At 66.0% G+C, this 17,961-nt stretch overlaps 6 protein-coding genes across 6 annotated transcripts in view; 2 read left to right on the top strand and 4 right to left on the bottom strand.

The window, feature by feature from the left end:
- Window positions 1-523: 523 nt before the first annotated feature.
- PFL1_04873 (uncharacterized protein) lies at window positions 524-2,370 on the top strand (the record flags this gene model as incomplete). The annotated part of the gene is made up of 2 exons (XM_007882401.1): window positions 524-946; window positions 1,078-2,370. 2 exons carry the CDS (start codon window positions 524-526, stop codon window positions 2,368-2,370), a joined length of 1,716 nt encoding a protein of 571 aa, XP_007880592.1.
- A 1,195-nt stretch (window positions 2,371-3,565) lies between these two features.
- Window positions 3,566-5,359, bottom strand: PFL1_04872 (uncharacterized protein; the record flags this gene model as incomplete). The annotated part of the gene is made up of 4 exons (XM_007882400.1): window positions 3,566-4,189; window positions 4,372-4,824; window positions 4,963-5,097; window positions 5,225-5,359. The coding sequence occupies 4 exons, from the start codon at window positions 5,357-5,359 to the stop codon at window positions 3,566-3,568; spliced, it is 1,347 nt and encodes a 448-aa protein (XP_007880591.1).
- Window positions 5,360-10,547: 5,188 nt separating this feature from the next.
- Window positions 10,548-11,584, bottom strand: PFL1_04871 (uncharacterized protein; the record flags this gene model as incomplete). The annotated part of the gene is made up of 2 exons (XM_007882399.1): window positions 10,548-10,883; window positions 10,985-11,584. The coding sequence occupies 2 exons, from the start codon at window positions 11,582-11,584 to the stop codon at window positions 10,548-10,550; spliced, it is 936 nt and encodes a 311-aa protein (XP_007880590.1).
- Window positions 11,585-12,619: 1,035 nt separating this feature from the next.
- On the bottom strand, window positions 12,620-14,222 carry PFL1_04870 (uncharacterized protein; the record flags this gene model as incomplete). The annotated part of the gene is made up of 4 exons (XM_007882398.1): window positions 12,620-13,195; window positions 13,337-13,562; window positions 13,727-13,800; window positions 14,109-14,222. 4 exons carry the CDS (start codon window positions 14,220-14,222, stop codon window positions 12,620-12,622), a joined length of 990 nt encoding a protein of 329 aa, XP_007880589.1.
- Window positions 14,223-15,390: 1,168 nt separating this feature from the next.
- On the bottom strand, window positions 15,391-16,155 carry PFL1_04869 (uncharacterized protein; the record flags this gene model as incomplete). Its single annotated transcript, XM_007882397.1, has 1 exon — window positions 15,391-16,155. One exon carries the CDS (start codon window positions 16,153-16,155, stop codon window positions 15,391-15,393), a length of 765 nt encoding a protein of 254 aa, XP_007880588.1.
- Window positions 16,156-17,303: 1,148 nt separating this feature from the next.
- Window positions 17,304-17,961, top strand: part of PFL1_04868 (uncharacterized protein) — a gene marked incomplete at both ends in the record, with an annotated part of 1,965 nt that continues 1,307 nt past the window's right edge. The window contains one exon of the mRNA XM_007882396.1: window positions 17,304-17,810. Within this exon, the coding sequence (XP_007880587.1) occupies window positions 17,304-17,810 (507 nt within the window). The remainder of the gene's footprint in view (window positions 17,811-17,961) is intronic.

Raw genomic sequence — 17,961 nt, 5'->3', positions numbered from 1 at the left:
GCCTGCCCGCCTGCCCGCCTGCCCGCCTGCCCGCCTGCCCGCCTGCCCGCCTGTTGTTGGCTTCCCGAGCTGCCAAGCTTGGAAGGCCACATGCCCGAGGGTCCCCTCCTTCCACGCCCAGCATCCCCCTCGCCATCCTAGGCAGCGGCCCCGCCCTGCCTCGCGCTGCTTGCCTACATATACCCACGGCGGGCAGGCCTTACCGCCATCTCGCTCCTCCCTCCCTCTCTCGCTCGCGAGCTCTCATCCCGGACATCATCTATTGCGCCTCGTCCCCTCCTCTCGACCGACCACGCCCCCGCCTCGACGCAAGGTTCACCGCCTGTCGTCCTCTGGTCTCTTCGCAGTCGATCGCCCTTATCCACCGCTCCTCGACCTCACCTCGACCTCGACCTCGACCGCGACACCGGCTCGATTCAGCCCACGTCTCCGCGAGCCTCACGCGCTCCCCGCTCCCCGCTCCCAACCCACGTAGATCTACCGCACGCATCGCATCGGTCTCTTGGCCCCCCCTTCGTCCACCATGCCGTTCCTGTCCCTCCCCGAGGACCCCGCCATGCTGCGCTTTGCAGACGGCGAGGTGACCTTCCACTACCTCCTCTCGACGCCCAGCTGCCAGACGTTCGTCCACGCCGCCGCCAACGCTGCCCACTTTGAGTCGGCCCCCACTGGCAGCACCGCGTCGCGCCACCGCAAGCGCCTCTCGGTCGGCAGCCGCAGCAGCAAGGCCCGCAGCCGCGCCGCCTCGCTCGTCCAGTCCGATGGCGGCGCGGCGTCGTGCCACAAGGAGCTCGAGCTCGATCCAAACTACCCCATCGTCTTCTTCCTGCCTTCAGAGAGCTTCAGCTGCGCGCATCTCTTCGCTGACCAGCTGGCCGACCCGGAACTGGCGCGCCGCTTCAACCTGGTCGCCATCGACCCGCGCGGTCACGGACTGACCAAAGATGTGAGCCGACGCTGGACGGCCGGCTGCCTTGCTGGCTGCGTGCTGAGCTCGCCGAGAATGGACCCTGATCGCCCTCCTTCCCAACGCCATCGTATCCCCTGCCCGACTTCGCCCCTGTTCGCCCGCCGCAGATCCCGATCCGCCCCGACGCGCAGCGTGGCTACGACCTCGACGTCAAGGCCGCCGACATTGCCACCTTTATCCAGCGCCTCTGCAACCGCGCCGTGCCCGGCCGCGACCTCGACGCGCCGCCCGCCTGGAGCAAGGAGGTGCACCTGCTCGGCTGCAGCATGAGCGGCCTGGTGGCGCTGCGCATCGCCTCCAAGTGCCCGGACCTGGTCACCAGCGTCATGTTCACCTCGCCCATCCTCGAGCTCGAGAGCGAGTTCATGATCGAGTCGTTCCAGGGCATCAAGGAGCTCATCGAGGAGACGTGGTACGAGGTCCACCACGGCGAGCTGGCGGGCACGCCCGCCGAGGCCGTCAAGATGCCGGGCGAGGTGGTGCAGGGCTGCACCTACCGCTGGGCGGGCGACGAGTCTATCCCGCACCACATCAGCTCGTACCTCAACAAGACGTGGGTCGAGAGGCTGATCCTGCACAAGGACGGCAACAAGGCCGCGCGCGACTGGTGGTTCGACCTCTACTGGCTGCGCTCGCGCATGCCCGACGAGGCGCGCAACGCCATCAGGTGCCACCTCTTTGTCGTCGAGGGCGACAGCAGCCCGCTCTACGACCGCACCGTCGGAGGCGACTACAAGGCCCTCTTCCCCAACTGCAAGTCGTTTGAGCACGCCACGATCGAGGACGCGCCCTTCCTGCTGAGCGTCACCCGCCCCGACGCCCTGACCGGCGCGGCTCTCCGCTTCCTCAACCGTTTCGGCGACGCTGCCGCCACCGCCCCCGTCACCGCCACCGCCACCGCCACCGCGCCGTCGTCGGCCAGCCTCACGGTCGCGGAACACGAGCAGGGCCCCACGGTCGACGAGGCCGTCGACGCCCTCACGGGCGATGAGCGCTTCCAGCTGATCAAGGTCTACGCGCCCAACTGCCTGCCCTCGTCGGACGACGACTTTGAGAGCGACGACGACGACGACGAGGAGGACGAGGGCGACGATGACGAGTACGAGGAGCAGATCGAGGACGACTACCTGTCGGCCTCGGGCGACGCCGGCCTGAGCTCCACCAGCACGACGACGACGACAAAGGCAGCCATGTACCGCCGCGACTCGTCGGCGTCGTACCAGACCGACGTGCCCACGGTCGTGGTCGACAAGGACGTCGACGGCGGCGCCTACTCGTCCATCACCATGGTCACCACGGTCGAGACTTTTATGTCGGCCGAGGCGGCCGACCGCCAGAGGCAGCAGGAACGCGCCAAGCACCTCCCCGACCTCGTCCAGAGCCTCGAGATTGGCGTCTAGGCCCAGCGCGACTGCGACCACGACCATTGACGCCGAGCCGACATCAACAAGCATCCCGTCCGTCACCCTCTTCTCTCAGCGCATAGCAGTGTATACCCGCTCGCGGACCGGCCCGTTTTCTCCATGTCCGGAGACGGGCGGACACGACCACGCATCGACCCGGCTCCTTTCGTCACAGCACCATCAGCACGAGCATCACCAGACCGTCACCACCGGCAGCGGCAGCAGGAGCAACACCATCTGCAGCGTCTTCACTCGCAGCAGCAGCTGTTCGGCCGGCACACGAACAATGTCTCTCTTTCCACCGGCACCCTCGTTCCCCTCTCGGCCCGTCCCGTCAGCATCTCACCTTCGTCCGTCCGTCCGTCGCATAGCAGCATCTTTCCCGTCGTCTCGGTCCTCGTTCCCTCCCTACCTCGTGAAGAGGACTCTCGCTCGTGAGGAGGACGGCCTCCCTCGTGAGGAGGACTCGCCCTCGTGAGCAGGCTTACCCCCTCGCGAGCGTCACTCTCGCTCGTGAGGAGGACTCGCCCTCTGGAGGGGAACTAACCCTCGCCAGGGACGGTCCTCCCCACGAGGGCGAATGGAGAGGAGGAGTGCAGAGGTGGGACCCGCCTCCGCTCTCTCCCAACCGCCTCGCGTCCCCCGTCCCTTGTATCATAGCCAGCCGTCTCCCCACGATCCCCTCCTCTCCTTTCAACTCGAGCCACCGGGCGGACGAAGCGCTTCCTCTCTGTCTCTCCCCTCTGGCCGAATCGCTCGGACCGCGCGAATGAATGTCAAGGCTTTGGCTGGATGCGGCGCGATAGTTCAAGGAGGGTGCACCCCCATCTCCAGTCGTGGAGCGGGGGCCGGCGCGACGGGGCAGGGCGTCGTCGATTCACCCGTCGACCAGAGGCGAGAGGCCTGCCCCTCGCGTATCGGATCGAGGCCGCGATCGGCGGTCGGCCGCCTGCCCGCGTGTTGGGCTGCGCCTCGGGGCTATGTACACGGATGCAACGACGGTGAAGGCGAAGGTCCTGGCCGGAAGAAAGACGACGAGACTAGGTGGTATCAATCAACAAGGCGTGGAAAGCGGCCGCGAGAAAGGGCCGCGAGAAAGAGCGAGGAGTCGGCCGATGGGCCGATCGATGCTATCGGAGTCGGATGATGGCGGCGGCGGCGAGGTCGCGAGGTCGAGCGGTCCATCGGCTGCCTACTCGAGCGACGGCGGCTGCGACTTTTCGAGGAGGCGGATGTCGTCGCGGTTGCGGCGGTGCTGCTGCTGGTCCTGGTACTGGGCCGGCGGCTGGTCGTGCTGGTACGGCAGGCCGCGCTTCTCCTGCTCCTCGGCCTTCCACGTCTTGAGCTGCTTGGGCAGCAGCGCCAGGCCCAGCACCCAGAGGCCGCCGAACAGGCCGAAGCCGACGCCCCAGATGATGTACTTGGACGCCTTGGTGCCGTGCTGCTCGCTCCACAGCTCGTAGCCAAGGCCGACGTTCCAGATGGCCAGCGCCATGGTCACGACGCCGACGACGACGTGGACGATGCGGATCGGGTTGAAGCGCCGCGTCTTGTGGCCCGTGATGCCCAGGACGCCCTGCAGCACGGCGAGGATAAACACCGAGAGGCCCACCTTGGCGTGCAGGTTGTCAAAGTGGCCGCCGCCGCCGTCCTCGACCATGTAGACGATGACGCCGAAGCCGACAATGGCCAGGACGAGGGTGCCGAACTGCAGGTTCTGGTGCCAGGGGTACCACGCCTTCATCGTGGTGCGGCCGTATCGGCCGATCAGGACGGCGATCGGGGCGACGACCATCCAGGCCAGAGTCATGAAGATCTGCGAGGCGAGGTAGGAAGGGGGAGAGGGAGATTACGACCAGTAGGGAAGGCGGAGGAGCACGGGGGATGGGTGCGGGACGAACAAGGGGTGGAGTCACGAGCGGGTCAGCGTTGTTACGCGACGCCAGGCGATGCACGCATCGGACGCGTCATCGAGGGGATTGGCGGGCGACGACGTACCAGGTGGGCGAGGATGAGCCTGTAGGTCTTGGAGCTGCCTTCGTCTCCGTCGCCGCCCGACGAGGCCGAAGCGTCGCCCGTCTGGCCATTGCTTGTTGCCGGCGTGGTCGTCACCGGCGGCGCTTTGCCATCGGCGGGCGGCGTGTAGGCCTTGGTCAGGTCGAGGTTCAAGACGCCGTAGTCGGTGTGCTCGCGGATCGCCGCCGACGGGTCGTCGGCCGGGTTGCTGTTGCCGTTGACGGCCCAGATGAAGCTCGTCTTAGCAGACGGGCTCAGCGACGACGACGACGAGACGGGCGAGGACCAGGACCAGGCGGTGCCCGTGCTGTTGGAAAAGGTGCGGGCGTTGATGGGCATGGCCGCCTGGGCCGTGATGGCGGTGGTCGGCATACGGTGTCCCGAGGCGGTCCTCTGCGACATGATGGGCTTGCCATCGGTACCGACCCATCCGATCTGTTCGTATGGAGCGACAGGCAACGGGGGATGCAGGAGGGCATACGGATAAGCGACCGGGAAGGAAGAATCGCGACGGGCGCGTCGACCAAGTCGAAGGCGTGGGTTGGATCCGCGCGCGCCGCATCGCGCACTCACCATCATGTCCGAGCCCGCCATGCGGCTGCCGGTGCCGACGGCGTACCAGCCAATCTGCTTGCCTCCCTGCTGCGTGGTCATCGTGTAGTTGATGCGGTTGGCGCTCATGTCGTAGATGGCATTGAGGCAGAGGTTCTGCGGGGCACAATGAAAAATAAAAAGTCGCGGGGCGGATCGCGTCGAGCGAGACGATGAGCTGAGAGACTCGCGGCGGCGGCGGCGGCGGCATACATCGGTTCAAAGCTGCTTGACGAGCACTCACCGAGTTGCAGGCGGTGTCTGCGGTCAGCCCGCTCGGAGAGTTGGCCTGGGCCGCGACGGTGCCGGCCGTCGACAGCACCGAGGCGGCGAGCATCGCCGACGCGCCGAAGACGGTGCGGGCGGTGGGGACAATCATCGTGTGCGGATTGTTGCGAGCTGAATAACGAGGCGGTCCTCTCAATAACGACGGTGGGGCTGGCTGGCTGGCTGGCTGGCTGGCTGTTTGATCGGTGCGGGGATGGGACGTCGAGAAGGCAGCGCCTCTGCGTTAATTGGTCAGCCCTGGTGCGGCGCGACAAAGGCCCCAGGATGGGGCGCGAGGTTTAAGTAGCTCGACGAGGGGAATAGGGCGAAGACGACGACAATGACCTACCCTTGTCGATCTGAGGCTGTTTCTGGACGTCTGTGAGGATGTGGACCGGAACCAAGATGCCGCACGACGTACGTCGAAGGGGAGATCGAGGCCGCTGGATGGGGGTGCTAGCAGTTAGGTACGGCACAGCCGCACTTTTTTTTTTTGCTTGGCGCCAAGTTGCTGGATCGCGTGCGTGGGTGCGTGGGTGGTTGGGTGGTGGTGGGGAAAATCCCGGGCTAGCGGAGATAAAGCGCCTTGGCAACGCAACGGGTCGATGCCTTGCTTATGTATCGACGAGACAAGAGAGAGGCTACCGGGCACGGTGGCAGAGGAAGGTCAGATGGCGGCGACGAGGAGGAGGAGCAGGAGCTGGAGGAGGAGGAGAAGCAAGCTCGGGCGGGTCGAGGCTAGGTTTCGAGGAGCAGCAAGGAAACGGGAAGTGGGGGGGAGCGGAGAGATGGCGCGGCGTACATCGGAGGTGGGGTGCGCTTTTGTGCAGCTGGCAGGCGTGCCAGGCTACCGGTCGGCGATGCCGCTTCGCTCCGTCGTCGTCGTTTGTTGTTCTTTGGCGCGGCGCCTGCCTGCAGAGCCTAGTTAGGCTACGGCGCCCCCGTAGCGTGAGAGGTGCCACGTTTCATATCATCTGCCTGCCTGCCTGCTGTCGGCCAGCTTGCATCCGGGGTGCCTGCCTGCCGACCGGCCGGCCTAGCCTGGCTATCGCTAACTACTCTGGCAGCTCCGCGGCACAGCCCCGACCGGTACGGTTTTGCCTGCCTGCCTGCTGCTTGATCCAGATGGCAGCAGCAGCTCTGCTGGAATGCACTGGGGAAAGCGCACGTATGTAGGCACTTACGTACAGCCCGGGCGGGGTGTGCGTCTACAGAGCCCAGCGACAGAGGCGGAGGCGGCGGCGTCGGCGACGGCGAAAAGTGGCCGCTGCTTCGGGCCGTTGCAGCGCCGGGCGACGCCCCCCGCCTTTCCCCTGCCGCCCTATCTTGATGAAGCACGGCCAGCGCGGCGGCGTAGAATACGGTGCGGTAGGCAGACGGGCAGGCAAGCCGCCGCCGGCGACGGTCGATGACATGCTGGTGCTGCGATTGCCCGTTCAGGGGGTGGTCCCCTTCTCGACGCTTCTCGACCGACCCTGCCCGCCCCTCTGCCTCGGATGTGGTCCGATCTCGGCGGCACACACGCCCCCTAGCCTCGCCGTTTTGGCTCACGGTTAGTCAAGCAGCGAAAGCAGGGAGGCGACGGGCAGGCCAAGCTCAGCGTTCGTAGGTTTGTGATGCGATCGAGGAGGTTAAGGTACGCACGGTGGGAAGACAGTGCTTAGCTTGCTTGCTCGCAGCTGCAGGCCGGCGCGAAGCCTGCCTTTGTTCCGTTGATGAGCTACCAGAAGCTTGGCCGCCGCCGCCAAAGTGCGCGATGGAACATGACCCCCCGCCGCCGGCTGCCTCGTCAAGAGCGGGATCGAAAGCACGCGCACACCGTATCGCCAGAGGACAGGCGTAGGCAGGCAATTGTCGTGATCGCCGAGAGTCATCGTCCAGGATTTTACCGTCATCCGTACCGTTTCCGAGAGGCGCCGGCGGGCTGGCTGGCTGGCTGGCACGTTCAGGTAAGCCTCGACCAGAGCGGCAGACGCCCCGTCAATCGACGGAGATCAGAGCGAGGCGGGTGATGGGCGTGGCCAGGCCAGGCTGCGCTGCGCTGCTGCCGACCCAGCCTAGGCCAGACCGCCCATCGACGGCGCCGCCAGAGAGGTACGGCAAGCCGGCTGCTCGATATGCGGGCTAGACCGCCTGCCTGCAACGTTGGCTGGCCCACTCCTTGTCGGTTCAAAGCCGAGTCGGAGCCCAAATTATTCTCCCCGCTCGCTCGCTCCTCGCCACGAACGCATCGACGATGTCCTGATGCCCGCCTGCCTGTCTCAACGACGGCAGCATCTGCGGCCGTGAGCCGACGGTTGGAGCCGCCGCCTCTGACCGCTCGCCGACGGTCGGATACAGTACCGTAGCTCGATGGAGCAGGGGCTGTCCGCATGTCGTCTGGTGCCTCCCCTCCCCGACCCCTCGCGAGGACGATGGCGTCGATGGCGTCCGTTGTAATCTCCAGAGCCCGTGCGATGGGTGAGCTGACGGCGACGAGACCCCCGGCAGTGTTGTGGAGGGTCGAAGAGGAGGAGACAGCCCCATGGCCCTGCGAAATTCAAATTGAAACAAAAGGACAGGTGGCAGCCAGCCAGATTGAACATGTGAGGGCGTGCGGGGCGCAGGAGAGGCAAGCAAGCAAGGCAGGGCAGGCCAGGGCAGGCGGCGGCGGCGGGCGAGGGCCAAAAATAGCGCCAATGGGCCGGTCGACCCACCTTTTGATGCATCTCAGCTGCCAGGCCAGCGTGCGTTGCGTTGCGTTGCGTTGCGTTGCGTCCGCCGTCGCCGTCGTCGTTGCTGCCAGCGTACGTGAGAACCGGCTGCTGCCTCCGCCGCTGCTGCTGCTGCTGCGTCTGCCTCTCGGACCCTGCGAAAACGTGCTCGAGGGGTCCATGACGGCCCGCGCGTGTACCGCCGGCTCAACCCGCGGCTGGCCGACATGGAGCGACCTCTTCCGTCCAATAGGCGAAACCAATTTGACCACTGCCCCCCCACGCGTGCCTCGCCCTCATGTTGTTTTCGCCCGGAGATGATGCGATGCGATGAGGCCATTTCGCTTCCTTTATGGCGAGTCGAGTCGAGTCGAGTGTCGAGTGTCGAGTGTCGAGTGTCGAGTGTCGAGTGTCGAGTGTCGAGTGTCGAGTGTCGAGTGTCGAGTGTCGAGTGTCGAGTGTCGAGTGTCGAGTGTCGAGTGTCGAGCCGCGATTCGGTAGGCATGCTACTGTACGGTACTGACCGATGAGGCCAGCGTGCCGATGCGCTCGATGGACTCCGGAAGGCAGGGCCGATGCGTTGCGATGCGTTGCGTTGCCGGCGATGTGTCGCCTTAGCTCACACGGCCTCGCCTCGTCCATCTTCCGTAGCGTAACGTAACGTGGCCACGTCAGGCGTAGCGAAGGGGGTGTGATTCGAGACAACCGCGGCGAGGAACGGGCGGCGGATAACGCTCGCTCGACCACGCATAACAACATCGGGCACCAGCTCAGCAGTCGGCCCACAGGCCGGCAGGCACGCCAGAGGCGGGGTGTACCGGAAAGTCACTTCCGACTTCGAGGACCAAGCGCAACGTGCAAGAGAATGCAGCTAGGCACCTACTGTACACCGAAACCGTACGTCGAAGGCCATGACGAAACCGAGGCTGTGCAGGCAAAGGCCGGAACGCGCAAGCAAGCAAGCAACCAAGCTCGACGTGCATCGCCTCGACCGGTCACGGCTGGGTGTCATCCAGTCGACTTGGCCATCGGTGGCCCTTGGCTAGAGCCGGAGCCAGAGCCAGAGCCAAAACGGCGGAGGGTGCGGAATCGGTTGATCCGCCCAGCGCCACTTCGCCACCTTAGCTTGCTGGCTCGCTCCCAGTCGCAGTTCTGCCGCTCCGCCGTCGTCGAGGTTGAGCTTGCCGCGTCCGTTGATCAACCGGTCTCTTCCCGTGCCTCGGTCTCGGCGTGGCCACCTTAGCTTGCTTGCTTGCTCGAACTGAACAGCGCCACCGGATCACCGGCGGCCAGGAGCCCGTTTTCAGCCCCGCTCCGGCTACAGTATCGGGCCCTCAAAATAGGGGGTGAAGAGGGGGCAAGCTGGACCAGCAGACGGCAGGCTAGGGTTCGGGGGGATCCGATCGTCCAGCCCGAGACAGGGGAGGACCTTCCCTGTCCCTATGCAAGCGTCGGCAAGCTCGCAGCCAGGTACGAATGGGTTTGGGCTCGCCGCGGCAACACTACTCTTGCTTGCTCGCTGCTTAGCTGGGCGTTACTGTAGCATCCCAGCACCATCGGGATGGAGGCTCAAATGATGCGGAGAAGCCGAGCGAGCAGCGATGCAACGGGCGTAGGCTTAGGCTGGGTTCATTGGTTGCATGCGCGCCAGAGAGGCAGGCCGGCAGGCAGGCAGGCAGGCAGGCAGGCAGGCAGGCAGGAAATCTCGCGAAGTCCATGAAGCCGAAGGTGCAGCCGGAGTCGTGCGTGGCAGGCCCACGAGCCGGCGGCATCATCATACCACCGTGCCCATCGATCGAGTGTAGCCAACAAGACGGCGCCAGAGAGGAGAGTGACCAATGAGGATCAAGCCATTTGGCATCCTCCGCTGACCCTCTCTCCTGGCGTGCAACGTGGCTGTGAAGATCGAACCGTAGCGCATCGGCATCGGACCGAACCGAACCTGATCGGATCGGATCGGATCGGAGCGGGTTGTGTTGGGTTGGGCCGGCCGTGGTTTGGGCTTGGATGCGTCGGAGGGAGATACGATGCGGTTGCCCAAAGTAGCCGCGGGGACGTGCCGAAGTGGCAGCTCGACGCAGCGACCAGGCCGGCAAGCTAGGGTAAGACGAGTCGGGTCCGACGTAGTGGCATCCTCCGCTTGAGCGAGCTATCGCAGCGGGAGAGGCACACCATTCTCCTCCAGGATCCAGGCGCGAGCTCGACCCCTCCTTCCCTATCGCCAGCGCGAAGAATCACCACGACGACAACGACAATGACGATGACGACGACACCGACCGACCTTCTTCTCGACAGGCTCAGCATGGACCTCGACGCGCTACGCGGCACGGCCTGCGCGAGTGCCAGAGGCTGGGTCGGGTTGAGCCTCTTTCGCTTTCACACGACGCCGCCGACCGGACGAGGAGCACGGTCGTCTGGCCTTGAAGGATTGCTTAGAGTCTCTTTGACTTCCAAGGGGCTGTCCGATGGGCCGGTCCCGAGGAGAGAGAGGGAGATCTGTGCATGCTCTAGACGATACTCCGCCTACCACTCGCCGCACCGCCATCTCCAGCGACGCTCTCCAACACCATCGTTCTACGACCCGCTCGCGCCGACCAGCTCGACCTGCTACATCTTACCCGTCGTGGGCGCGACGGCGGCGGCGGCGGCAGGCGTCTCGCCGACCTTGCCTTGCTCGAGGATGGTGCCCTGGACTTCGCGCTCCACCTCCTTGCCCAGCTCCTGGAGTCGGCCGAGGTCCTCGCCGATGAGGGACACGTCGACGCCGTTGTTCCACTTGGGGTACGAGCCCACCTTGATGCCCTCGGGCTTGCACTTTTCCGTCAGCTTGACGAGGAACGGGCTGATGTTGCTCTCGGGCAGCCGGGTGTGGATGAGCAGACGGTAGGGGCGCGGGCGGTTGGGGTCGATGGGGATGTACTGCTCCAGACCGTCGAGCAGGGCCTGCGCGGTCGCGATGGGTAGGAGCAGAACGGAGGCCGGGTCGGGATGTCAGTTTTCCGCCGCGTGGATGCCGCGCAGGCCTGGGGACGCCGCGAGCTCACCTCAAAGAGCCGGGGCACGCCGGGGAGGATGCACAGCTTTCCCTTCATGCGCACGACGGGCACCCAGAGCTGCTCGGTGGGGTAGATGACCTCTGCGTCGCGGTCCGGGAAGAGGGCCATGCGCTTCCTCGCCGTGATCATCTCCTCGGTGACGGTCGAGGTGTCGACGTTGCGCGCCTTTAGGTTCTCTGCCATGCGGCGGATGGTTTCGTCGTGGTAGGTGAGGCCGGCGCCAAAGGCCTTGGCGATCGACTCGTAGGTGATGTCGTCCGGGGTGGGTCCGATGCCGCCCGAGGTGATGACGAGGTCGTGGCGCGCCGAGAGGCGCTGGGCGGCCTCGACAATCTGCTCAGTGTCGTCCGGGATGACCTCGATGCGCTGCAGGTCGATGCCCAGCGTGAAGCAAAACTTGGCAAAGTAGTTTGAGTTCGAGTCCTTGGTCTTGCCGTTGAGCACCTCGTCGCCGATGATGAGGCACGCCGCCGTCTTGACGTATGTGTTCGGACCCAGCGGGTTGGCCGGCACGGGCGACTTGGCAAACGTCGGCAGCTTGGGTGGTGGCGCGGCGGGTGCGGCCGAGGCGTTGTTGGTCGACGACATGGCGCGGATCTGCAGCGGCAGGGGTGCAAAGGGCAAGGAAGCCAGGTAGCGGGTCGCGGGCCGGGATGTGGATACCCGGGTAAGGGTGCGTGCGCCGAGGTTGCTGTGGAGAAGCAGTCGAGAGGCGGCGGCGGTGACGGTCGCGGTGGTGCTGCCCGTCGGCATCAAGCAGAGCGAGCGGCGGAGGGACGCGACAAAGGTGCGTGACCAGGGGATGAAAAGGATCCGATGCACAGGCAGAGCGTGGTCTCGACGGCGATGCTGGAGCGTCGATGGGGAGGATGGAAGATGGGGAATCTGGGAAGAGGAGAAAGGGAAGGAAAGCGTGGGCGACGGCGACGGCGACGGCGAACGAGGGCCAAGCTGGCAGGCAACCCTGCCAGATGTCGGCGCCAAGCCGCGATCCGGCCCCCCTTGCCAGGCGCTTGTGGAGGTTGGCCCCACGCACGAGCCACGCCCATCGACGCTGGTTAGCTCATCTCCCCGGCCACACGACCACGCCCAGCTCCCGGTCCCGGCACATTCCCGGCACAAACCGACCAACGCCCCGTCCTTCATCTTCGTTTTATTGCGATACTGAGCGCCGCCACCACCACCACCACCACCACCACCGCTGCAGCGCCCTGTCCGCGCCCTATCCCGGCATGGCAGGTGCAGAGCGGAAAGCGAGGATCGCGTGGGTGGATGGCCGTGATGGCGGCGCAGGCTGCGGTAGACAAACATGACTGCATAACTTCGGGCCTCGTGCGGGCCTCCGTTTCCGCTTCATGGCGACGGTCGACGTGGCCCAACGAGCAGCTCAGTCCCGCCTCGTCGACGAGCTGCTTTTGCTGCTGCTTCTGCCGCCGCCGCCGTCGTTGGGGCAGAGCAGGCCAAGAGGCCGGCTCGATCGTCCCGACACGGCTACATCTCCCGTCCTCGGTGCCGCCACGTACCGATCGAGAGTCCCACTTCCCCCCCTTCCTTCCGGGTCAGGCCCACGTCAGTTCGGAAGCCCGACCGCGGCGGATCGGCGCGCGTGTGCGGGACTCGCCCTTAGGCCGTCGCGCTGGCCTCCTGCTTGACGGCGGGGGCGGCGTCACCATCGGCCTCGGGCTTGATGCTGTCCCGGTCGTCCTGGACGGCCACCTTGAGGCTGATGGTGCGGCCGTCAATCTCCTTGCCCTGGGCCGCCTCGATGGCCCTCTGCTGCTCGGCGTGGTCGGCAAAGTCGACGAAGCCGAAGCCCTTGCTGCGGTTGCCGCCCTTCCTCTTGACGACGTGCGCCGACTTGATCTTGTAGTCCTGCTCAAACGCCGCCTTGAGCGTGTCGTCGGTCGTCTCAAACGCCAGGTTGGCGACAAAGACGAGCGTCTGGCTCGGCTCGCCCGTCGGGGCGCCGCGGGGCTGGCGCTTGGCCTTGGGCTCCTTGGGCTGCGACTCGCCGGAAGCGCCGTTGGCCTCGCCCTCGGCCCTCTCGGCCTTGGCCTTGGACGCCTTCTTCTTCCTCTGGCTCTTGGACGTCTTGGCGGTGCCGTCACCGTTGGCATCGGCGCCCTCCTTTTTGACCTCGTCGTTGTCGGCGCCGCCCTCTTCGCCGTCGTCCGCCCGAGGTCGTCGAGCGGCGCGGGCCTGATTAGCAAGGAGGCAGGGCAGGACAGGAGGAGGTCGATCAGTCAGTTTCACGCCGTCCCTCAAAGGGCACGAGGAGGGTGGAGAGTTGAGAGGGGATACTGCGGCGGCTCCGGCCGCCCGCCAGCGCTGGCTACTCACGCCGCTGCTCTGCGCCTTCTTCTCGCTCTTCTTCTTGGCGCTCTTCCTCGCCGCGCCCTCGACGTGCGGGGCCTGGGGCTTGGCGCTCTCGACGCTGATCTGTCGGCCGCCGACCTCGCGCTTGTCGAGCAGCTGCACCGCCTTCTGCGCCTCGGCCTCGGACGAGTAGGTGACGAAGCCGTACCCGAGCGAGCGGGTGCCGCGCGTGATGATCGTTGCTTGTGTTCTGTGGCAAAGGGCAGGTCGATGAGAGAGCGAAAGAGGTGCAGAGCGCGAACAGAGGCAGTCGGCAGGTCCCATCGTCAGCGGCATTCCCTCGCAAGCCATCCAGGACCGCCAGCCCCGGCAGCAGAAGCCATCGAGGACGAGCGCAAGGGCAGAGGCACTTACACGGTGCCGGCTTCGGAAAAGATCGTCTTGAGCTCATCCTCGGAGGTGGCAAAAGCGAGGTTGCCGGCAAAAACCTGCGAGCGAGCGGAAGCGGGAGGTACGGAGCAGGGACGGTCAGCGACATGCCGCGCTCATCGATGGGCACACAGCTGGCCAGACAGGCCGGGCAACAGCAGCATAGGTCCTGGTCTAGTCTGCGATTCTCGAAAGCTCCAAGATCGACATGGTGCGAGCCTCTGCGCCGGCAAGGTGGCCATGCGATCGGCCCGTCGAGCCCGGCTGGGCCTAGCTTTTTGGCATGCCCGTCTGTGCAAGCCCCTGATTGGCGCCATGCTGCCCTCCATCAAGGCAATTCCTGGAGTGCCAGTGCAGCCGGACTTACCTTGAGGGCCTCGTCGCCGGTGTTGCCGGGGTTCTCGCTGGCGGGTGCCTCTGCGAGGGCGGCGCCGTTGATGTTGGCGGCGGGGTCGACGACGCTCTGGTTGGGGTCAGACATGGTCGGTGCGAGGGGCTGGTTGGGATGAAGCTTGCGACGTTGGACAGGCGGACAGAGGGTAGAGGCTTGAGCACCGTTGGTGGCGAGACGACACGAGGGGGATAGTTGAGGCGACGTAGAGATGGAGAAACGGGGGGGATGGGACCGGGGTGGTATGCTACAACGGACCTTCGAGAATGGGTGGGGGGGATAGGTGGAAGAGGGGAGGCAGGCTAGGACGAGGGAGGAATGAAGGGCGGCGAGTGGGTAGACCGGGGGTTGTCTGTGTGGCGCGAGCGGGCAGGCGAGCAGGCGAGCGGGGCAGGTCAGCTTCGAGCGAGGGCTTCTCCTGTGCCCGCCTGCGCTGCTTGACTGGGTCGGACAGGGCCCTGCCGTCTCGCGGTGGCCTGAGCTGGCCTGCCAGCCAGAGGGGACGGAGAGAGAGCGCGCGCGCGCGCCAGCAGGGGTCTTCAAGAGGCAAGGCAGGGTGTGTTGCTCGGGGCGGGGCTTTGGAAGCGGGCGGACGGGCCCTGCGCAGCGCAGGCAAGGCAGGCCAGGCCAGGCCAGGTTAGGCCAGGCAAAGTCAGCGGTGAGCCCCAAGCAAGCCCAGCCTGCCCTCGGGGTCTCGTGGCTCTGCCAGGCAGCGGCAGTAGAGTAGAGTAGGCCCCCGGCCTCCGCTCGCTCGGTCCTTTGGCTCTGGCCCGCAGGCCGCCTTCCATCTTTTTCCAGGCCTGACGTTAGTGATGGCCCAAGCGCGAGAAGCACTCCCTCGCCGGGCCTCGTCTCGTTCTTCACTCGGACGAGAGGAGGGCAGAGTCCAATCCAGCCGCTGCAGGCCAGCCCTCGGTGCACCTCGCTCGACCTTCGCGGCGCGCTCCACGCGCTCCACCGAGCTGAGCCAGTCGCTCGGCGACTGAGGGCAGCGTCTGCGGTTTCCATCTTCTTGGTGATTCCTTCTAAGACGCGGGGCTCTCATTATACAGCTATGAAACAGAATGGGTTGGTCGAAGGGGGGGGGAGGCGGGCGGGCGGGCGGGCGGGCGAGGAAGGAGGATGGAGCAAAAGGAGGGAATCGAGGCAGGCACGCTGGCTGGCTGGCTGGCTGCGGGGAGGGCAAGGCCGGGCCCGAGGCTGGGGCCGAAGCTGGGGCCAAAGGCGGCGCGCTGCTCTGCGCTGCGCCGCACTGCCCTCACTTTGCCTGGTTGACCTGGAGCTTCTTTGCGAGGGCGGCGAGGCGGTTGTGCTCGACAATGTCCTCCTCCTCCCACGGGTACGAGATCCAGACGTCGCCCGTGTCCTGGGTGGTGTAGTAGCGCACGCCCTCGCTGACGCCGTCGACGATCTTGTCGGCGCCCTTTGGCAGGTCGGCTGCGAGGATGGGCAGGGTGCCGCGCTTGCCGCCCGTCTTTTCCTTGTTGTGCACGACAAAGATGGCGAAGCGGGTGGGGGGCAGGGCGGCGCGCTCGTCGTCCGAGAGGTTGGCGATGGCGTGCTTGACGTCCTTGAGCAGCTCCGAGTAGGCGTACTGAAGCGTGGTGCGCGAGTCGTCGACCTCGTCGACGATGAGGACGTTCTTGCCCAGCAGGCCGCCGGCGTCCTTGCCCTCCTCGAGCTTGGCGGCGCCCTTGTGGCCGCTGACGGTCTTTGCGTCGAGCCACTGGGTCCGGACGACCTCGTTGCCAATCTGGCCCTCGGAGGTGCCCGAGACCTCTTCGTAGAGGCTGAGGCCGATGGCCTGGATGGGGATGTTGCGCAGCTTGTTGGGGTCGAGGGCGCTGGGCTTCTTGAGGAAGGTGCGGAGGACGCGGGCCGGGTAGAAGCCGCCGCCGCCGATGGCGACCATGAGGTCCGGGTCAAACTCGTCCTTGATCTTGCGCGCCGACTGGCCAATCGAGATGTGGATGTCCTCGTAGGTGGGACGGTAGTGGTCGTCGGGCAGCTGGTCGAGCGACATGGTGGGCCAGGAGAAGAAAAGGGCGAGGGCGTGGTGGGTAGGGTGAGGTGAGGTGAGTTGGTGAAGAGGTGTGCTGTCGTGGTCGCACTCGGTGAGGGAGGGGAACCTATGGTGGGTGGGCAGTCGCCATAGGAAAGAGAGAAGGGAAGGAGGGGGGAAAGCGACGACACACCCAAGACGTATGGTGCCCCCAAGGTGGAGCCGGCCAGCCAGCCAGCCAGCCAGCCCAGAAGAACCGGCCCAGGAGGCGAGGAGAAAAAAAAAAAGTTGGAAGAAAAACCCGCCTCGCAGCTCGCCAGCTCGTCGGCGTGGGGCCTCGGTCATCTTGCCTGCCGGCGCCTTTGCCCAGCCCCAGCTCCAGCTCCAGCTCCAGCTCCAGCTCCAGCTCCAGCTCCAGCTCCAGCTCCAGCTCCAGCTCCAGCTCCAGCTCCAGCTCCAGCTCTAAATTGGGGGCGGGGGCCAGCAGTCGTTGGTCCACCGTGCGTGCGTTGTTGTGCTCGAGGAAGCCAGGTGGCGAGCAAGTGGGGAGCGCCCATCTGATCCGACCCACAAGGAGGGCAGGTCGAGTCGGGGTCAGGTCAGACTAGGCCAGGCCAGGCCAGGTCGTGACGGTGCCGAGGGAGCGGACAGACAGCAGCAGCATGGGCGAGCGAGGAAGCAGGCAGCAGATAGAGAGCCACACGATGGCCCGCCTGCAAGCATGTCCGTGCGGATGAGGTCGGTGCGAGCGGGCCAGGCCAGGCCAGCCCAGGCGCCTGCGAGTCAGAATCCAGAATGAAATTGACGGCAAAAAAGGGCGTGGCGGGGGGCGGCGGCCGGTAGGTGGGGCTGGCTGGCCTGATAGCCCTCGCCCGCCCAAAGCTCTACCGAATCGGCCTGGGCCGCTCGCTCAAAGGAGCCAGACCCTGGTGAGCCCGGCCCTGTGCTCGCCGCCGTCGTCGTCGTCGTCGTCGTCCCAGGCTGGCTGGCTTCCTTCCCTGCCTGCATCCTTGTTCAACCTCGCCCTGCTTCATCCTGACCGCGATCTTGGACTTGCATCGCATCGCCTCGACTCGCCTCAACTTAGAGCCCGCCCCCCTCCTTCGCCATCGCCGGACCTCAAGGTCGGATCGCACGGCAATCTTGGCGGCACTCCCCCCCCGGCCCCCATGTCGCCTTCCACACCACCGCCTGCCACAAGCAACGGCCTCGACCAGGCCCAGGACCAGCACCACTCGACCGCATCGTCGGCCGCATCACCGCCGCCGCAGCAACAACAGCCCGACGGCGGCTCGGCCTTCTTTGACCAGTTCTTCGCATCCGCCCTCGCACGCGCAAATATGTCGTCCAACGACCTAAAGGGCCTCGCAGGCTCCATCTCGGCCGCCGCTCACCCCATCCCCAACCTCCAGCCGCCGCACAGCACAGACGACCCCAACCTCGCCCAAGACGGTCACGGGCTAGACTGCGGCCGCGACCCCGGCCCCGTCGCGGCGGAATCCTCGACCGACTCTGACCCGGCACCCACTTCCACCACCACCACTACCAACACCACCACCACTACCAACACCACCACTGACAGCAGTCAACCCCGCAGCCGCACCGCCTCCCAGATGATGTCGTCGCTCAACCTCGGCAGCGCCAGCCCCGGGCTGCCCTCGAGCTCCTCGTCCTACGTCCAGGCCACCACCACCTCTTCGCCTCCCACGTCCTCTGCCTCTCGCTTCGCCGCTGCCGACCCTTCGTCGTCGTCGTCGTCGTCTTCGTCGTCTGGCGCACCATCGGCAGCCGCAGCCGCTGCCGCCGCCGCTGCCGCGGCCCACCACT

Source organism: Pseudozyma flocculosa (genome assembly GCF_000417875.1).
Source record: "Pseudozyma flocculosa PF-1 unplaced genomic scaffold scaffold00016, whole genome shotgun sequence".
In the NCBI taxonomy this organism is placed as follows: Eukaryota; Fungi; Basidiomycota; class Ustilaginomycetes; order Ustilaginales; family Ustilaginaceae; genus Pseudozyma; species Pseudozyma flocculosa.
This window is presented reverse-complemented; position numbering and strand designations above follow the sequence as displayed.